Source organism: Camelina sativa, chromosome 20 (assembly GCF_000633955.1).
Source record: "Camelina sativa cultivar DH55 chromosome 20, Cs, whole genome shotgun sequence".
Lineage (NCBI taxonomy): Eukaryota > Viridiplantae > Streptophyta > Magnoliopsida > Brassicales > Brassicaceae > Camelina > Camelina sativa.
In genome coordinates, this window is record NC_025704.1 from 3551131 (window position 1) to 3557259 (window position 6129).

Here is a 6129-nt window from a genome sequence, read left to right on the forward strand (position 1 = left end):
TTTTTGATAGAAAGAGATGGTAAGAGCTAGTTCGTGGCTTTACCAGTGGACCACTTGCAACATAGCGGAATCCTATTGATTCTCCGTATGTTTTCCAGAAATCAAACTTCTCAGGTGTGACATACTCTTTCACAGTCAGATGCAATAGAGTTGGCTGCATTGTATAACAAAAGAAAGGTTTTTTTAATCATCGATGTTCTTTGGAATTTGAGCTATTTCTGTGTTGATTTCGTAGGAATCGTCTGAAATATGTTTTAAGTAATGATTTTACCTGTAAATAAATACTGGCCCTGTGAATGTCAACATCTATTGCTCTTAAATCAGCCTTCACATTCGGATCTCTCCCTGTGAATGGACCCATCTTCGGTAGTTGCAACTACTAAGACTAGGACTACTATATGTCTACACCATACTTAGTCTCTTGTTATTGATTGCTAACTACACTAACCACAACTTGTAGTTTCCCATTTAAACCCGACCCTTAACACAGACCATCACACTTTCACACTTTGATCTTTCACATTTAAACCCTTCTTCTCTCTCCTTTGATCTTTGATCTTTCATTCCACTTTCACACTTAAATCCTACTGGGGTTTTAAGTGAGCATTTGATATCTTTTGGTAATATGAGAGTCAGATTTGATATCTTTTTGTAACGAGAGTCAGCTTTCTCCGCAAAATCTTTTTCGTTGTGTTATGGTGGCATGGAAGTTGGGGGTGGTGCTATGGTACCATTGGAGGACAAACCTCAAATAACAATGGTAAGTGAAGTTTTATTTAGGTGTTTTGCTTGTAAAACAAGTTATGTTTTTTTTTTTTTTGAAATATAATGTAAGAAACTTACCATTGGGGGATAAATTTTACAAAAGTTTTCTTAACCAAATTTGTATTTTTGGTATTTAAAATATTCTAACAAACCTTCTAACAAACATAAACCCTAATCATATCATATCATATAAAGCTTCGCCGCCGTCAAGAGAGGAGGAGGAAGTAACTGATTGTTTACAATGGCGAATATGGAAGAGATTGAGCACGAGGAGCAGAATATCGAGAAAAGGGTGCCGAAGCCATGGGACGAAGACCCAAACATCGACCGTTGGACTGTCGAGAAGTTCGACCCGGCATGGAATCCCACAGGCATGCTCTCTTCTACCGACTTCACCACACTCTTTCCTCAATACAGAAAGAAGTATCTTCAGGATTGCTGGCCTAGAATCGAATCCGCTCTCAAGGAATATGGTCTCGCCTGCGAGCTCAACCTGGTGTGTCCCCTCCCCTTTACGTTTGTTTCGTCTCTGGCTTTGGTCTAGTTGCTTTTTTTTCTGAAAATTATGTTGTTATAATTTGTAGGTTAAAGGTTCTATGACTGTTAAAACGACGATGAAGACAAGAGATCCGTTCATTGTTATCAAAGCTAGGGATTTGATTAAGCTTCTTTCCAGAAGTGTCCCTGCTCCTCAGGTATTATTACGTTGTTACAATTCTAGGTTCTAACAAATTTATGTAATTGGAAGTGTGTTTCTTTCTGATATATGTGGTTATGGATCTTCTTTTCACTTTGCATCATTACAGGCTATTAAGATTCTAGACGATGAGGTGCAATGTGATATCATCAAGATTCGTAACTTGGTTCGGAATAAGGTACAATTCAGTCTTAGTCTCGGGGAATCTTATGATGGCCTAAGTTCAATGATATCACTCACCCCTGTGTTTGCATTTTGATCCTTATCGATGTTGGTTGAATGTAATGTCAATTTGTATATAGCATGCATAGTCAACAGGTCATAATATAGACTTATCTTTGCAGGAAAGATTTGTTAGAAGAAGGCAGCGACTTGTGGGTCCTAATTCCTCTACCTTGAAGGTTTGTCAACTGTCTGGTTCAATGTCCTATATTTAACAGAGAGATGCATGTTTAGTGATACTAGTCGTGTAATGCTTAAGAGGTTGTGCGAAACCGTTGTATGCTTATGTGTTTTGAGGCTTAATAATTTTGGCTTCTTGCAGACGCTGGAAATATTAACCAGCTGTTACATTCTAGTTCAGGTATTCATGTGTTTCTTTTGCAAATGTCTCATTTCAGTCGTACATTTTTCCTTCTTTGGATTTTTTATATTTACTTGCTCCGTGGTAAATTTACCAGGGAAGTACTGTAGCCGCAATGGGTTCATGGAAAGGTCTCAAACAAATCAGAAAGATTGTGGAAGACTGCATACAGAATCAAATGCGTCCTTCNATGTTGGTTGAATGTAATGTCAATTTGTATATAGCATGCATAGTCAACAGGTCATAATATAGACTTATCTTTGCAGGAAAGATTTGTTAGAAGAAGNAACTTTTTTTTTTTTTTTTGGTTCTATGTGCTTCACTTATACCACTCTCACGAGAAGTTGGTGTAGAAGCTTTTTCATTAGACCATGTCAAAAATGGATTCATATACTTCTAAACTTGGTTATGCAGGCACTCTTGATCAAAAAGGAACTGATGAAGGATCCAGCTCTTGCAGAGCATAACCACTAGTCATCTGCGCCGGGAAAAGGAAAAAAATCGCCGGTGACAGAGCGTAAACCAAAAAAGATTGATCGATTTAGCGCCTCATCTATTTATATAAGATGCTTAATTTAATTTAGGTGATTACTAAGAGGATGTGCATTGGTGGGAGACTGATTGAGTCTCTTAGTAATATTACTAAGACTAAGAAACGAACAGGGCCATAATATTAACTTTCTACGAACAGGGCCATAATATTAACTTTCTTGATGTAGAGGATTTTTTACTACTATAATATTATTATTTTAATATAATTTATTTGAGTATTTATTTTGTTATTTTGTATTAAATTTTATCTTCAATAATACAAATTTATTTTAATATAATTTAAACTTATTAAATTACTTATAAATATATTTAATTTTATTAATTAGTTATATTTTTATTTCATATATCATATTACAAGATTTTATATTTATATATCATATTTAAAATATTTCATATTCAAAATAGATATATTTTTCATTTTTTAAAAATCTTATAATTTGTTTCACAATACTTTTTTTTGAAATCTCAGAATTTATTTAATCATACTAATATTTTTCATTGTATGAACTAATATTAATTTAAAATAATATGAATCTATAATTTAAAATTATGCATAATGAAACTTGTTATATAGGTTATTTTATTTTATGATTTATAAAAAATTAAAAACAACAACAAAAAAACTATTTAAATTGTGAAGACGGATTGTTTAGCCCGTTCTTCTAGAATGCTTTTGTTAGATACGTTTTTTGTAAACAACTTTCCTCCAGTTTGGGCAATCAATCAAAGAGTTTTATTTGAATTAATGTTAGGTTGAAAAAAAAAACTATTTAACTAAGATTTTAAGGTTTTATGGGTTTGTTTTTTGTCTAATTAAAAATTGGCATGTATCATCATATGAGTGTTCTTCATGGGTTTCTCAAGGTTCTCACTTTTTTAAATTAAAATATTATTTATATTTATTTTTCATTTATTTTTAGTATGAAAAACTCCATGAAAAACTACCAATGCACATAACCTAACTTTTGCTAATTATTTGCTTTCGGATTAGACCATCTCCAATGGTTTTCTCTATATAATAGAAGAACTTTATAGTAGAAGTGAATTTTACTCCAATGGTCCTCTATTCTCATATCTAAAATAGAGATTGCTATTATTTTATTCTATTTATAGAGGAACCTTTGTAAAAAAAAATAGGATTCCTCTATAAATAGAAAAAAAATAGCAATCTCTATTTTAGATGTGAGAATAGAAAACCATTGGAGTAAAACTCACCTCTATTATAGAATTCCCCTATTCTAGAGGCAAAAATAGAGTACCATTGGAGATGCACTTAGTTATTGGAGATGCACTTAGTTTTGTATAGTGAAGGTGACGAGTGTCAGACTTAAGACAATGTAAGAGATGAGGAACTTGTGGCTTCAGATAAAGAATTCAACACTGTAAATATCTTTGAGACTATTTCTAGATATTATTATTGGCACTTCATAAAACACACAAAAAAAAACTATATATTAATTTTTATATATCCACAATAGTACCAATTCAATGAAGTCAATTGAAATATTAAAAAAAAAAGAGAGAGAAGTAGGAGTAAAGGCTTTGTGTTAAGTCCCAGGTTACATTTGTGGCATTTATGATCTCCATTGTTGCTATTAGGACGAAGATTTAGAGTAGCTTTCTTTCACCATTGTCTTAACATATAGCTCTCCTGCTCTGTATGAAGATCTTACCTGCAAAGAAGTATTTATAACCAAATTAATATAAGCACATTCCTGGTTCTTCAATGTTCTCAGATATTTTTGATAGAACGAGATGGTAAGAGCTAGTTCGTGGCTTTACCAGTGGACCACTTGCAACATAGCGGAATCCTATTGATTCTCCGTATGTTTTCCAGAAATCAAACTTCTCAGGTGTGACATACTCTTTCACAGTCAGATGCAATGGAGTTGGCTGCATTGTATATCAAAAGAATGGTCAATTTGATGTTCTTTGGAAACTGAGATCTTTCTGTGTTGGAAACATGCGAATCATAGTCTGATATATGTTGAACTGATAATTTTACCTGTAAATACTGGCCAAGTGTTAGAATGTCAACATCTATTGCTCTTAAATCAGCCATTGCTTCCTTCAACTCTTCGTCTGTTTCTCCCAGACCAAGCATTATAGATGTCTTTGTGATCATTCCAGGTTTGCTGATCTTTGCATGTTTCAAAACCGACATGCTCTGCTCATATCTGCATTCGCCACATGTGATCCATGCTTCTAATTAAAAAGAGAATTACTACATATAGAGATGCAGAATACTATCTATTTCTCACTCTTAACAGATTGAGGAGATCTTGACTGTGTAATAAGAGAGACAAGCTGACTACCCATAACAGAGGATCAATTCACTGCTCATCTCATCTATGCCATAACCAAATTTCAGAACAAAAAAAAAAAAATAGAGAACAAGTAAACAACACTCACCCAGCCCTAGGATCTCTTACAAGCCGCTGAAGCCTTTTCACAGTCTCGACATTGTGAGCAAAAACATCCAATCCCGAGTGCACAAGAGTATCGACAGCCTCCAAGTCCCCACGGAAATCAGAAGTTAAGCATTCTATCATTATATCCGGCTTATGTCTCTACAAAGATGAGATATACATTTTCATTTTCACAAACACTCTGAAACCAATTTCGAGTTATGCACAAAAAAGTATTCTTAAGTAAACAAGGGACAGAGAGGTCTTATCCTGTAAACTTGGACTGACAAATATGAGCATATTTGATTCTTACACTACTTATGATTTCAATAACATATTGCATCAAAAAAATAGACTAATAACCTTCATCGCTTTAACAGTCTGGGCAAAATGTCCACTTCCACCATCAGGTATATCGTCACGGTCTACACTGGTAATAACTATGTAGTCTACACTGCAACAAAGGAAAACCCAAGAGAGCATATCATACAACACCAATCATATATTAAAAGAAGAGGCATAAGTGACTGTTGAGACAGCAATGACACCATTTTTCTAATTTCATCCCCTCTTCATTTATTCTATCTAATTAACAATTCTGAACACGACGACCATTAAAAAAAGCTAAACGAAGATATAAGCAGATTACTCAGAATAGGAATCAAATAAAAGTCACATACCCCCAACTGGCTATGGCCTTGGCAGTGTTCTCTGGTTCCATTGGATCAGGAGGAGACGGATTTCTACTGGTTTTAACAGCACAAAATCTACAGCCACGAGTACAAGTATCACCAAGAACCATGATGGTTGCAGTTGCTACACCATCACCACCTCCATTCCAACACTATACATCATCACAAGCTCAAATTAAGAATCTTTAAAGATCTTGATTGGATTAGCAAGTAGGTTACTCATCAGTGACCTCTATAAACCAAACTTACAATTTCTCATACCCACAATTCATATCAACAATGGTGGAGATAAAGAAAATGCTAACCTCGCCGATGTTAGGGCACTGAGCTTCTTCACAAACAGTGTTGAGATTGAGACGAGAAAGAGACTCCTTCACCTCCTGAAACCTCTCACCTTGTGGAGCCTTTTGTCTCAACCAAGAAGGTTTCTTC

The 6129-nt window shown here is 34.4% G+C and overlaps 3 protein-coding genes across 3 annotated transcripts in view; 2 read left to right on the plus strand and 1 right to left on the minus strand.

The window, feature by feature from the left end:
• The window catches only part of LOC104769053 (KRR1 small subunit processome component homolog), an 8334-nt gene extending 5586 nt beyond the window's left edge, over positions 1 to 2748 (plus strand). The window contains exon 8 of the mRNA XM_010493177.2: positions 2460 to 2748. Within this exon, the coding sequence (XP_010491479.1) occupies positions 2460 to 2519 (60 nt within the window). The 3' untranslated portion in view covers positions 2520 to 2748. The remainder of the gene's footprint in view (positions 1 to 2459) is intronic.
• On the plus strand, positions 400 to 2292 carry LOC104772071 (KRR1 small subunit processome component homolog). Its single transcript, XM_010496725.1, has 7 exons — positions 400 to 760; positions 961 to 1261; positions 1350 to 1460; positions 1572 to 1640; positions 1807 to 1863; positions 2007 to 2045; positions 2143 to 2292. The coding sequence occupies exons 2-7, from the start codon at positions 1007 to 1009 to the stop codon at positions 2290 to 2292; spliced, it is 681 nt and encodes a 226-aa protein (XP_010495027.1). The 5' UTR covers positions 400 to 760; positions 961 to 1006.
• Positions 4028 to 6129, minus strand: part of LOC104772167 (lipoyl synthase, chloroplastic-like) — a 2287-nt gene continuing 185 nt past the window's right edge. Inside the window, exons 2-8 of the mRNA XM_010496812.1 lie at positions 6003 to 6125; positions 5686 to 5849; positions 5369 to 5459; positions 5010 to 5167; positions 4603 to 4774; positions 4380 to 4490; positions 4028 to 4270 (exon numbers count right to left, since the gene is read on the minus strand). Of these exons, the coding sequence (XP_010495114.1) occupies positions 4193 to 4270; positions 4380 to 4490; positions 4603 to 4774; positions 5010 to 5167; positions 5369 to 5459; positions 5686 to 5849; positions 6003 to 6125 (897 nt within the window). The 3' untranslated portion in view covers positions 4028 to 4192. The remainder of the gene's footprint in view (positions 4271 to 4379; positions 4491 to 4602; positions 4775 to 5009; positions 5168 to 5368; positions 5460 to 5685; positions 5850 to 6002; positions 6126 to 6129) is intronic.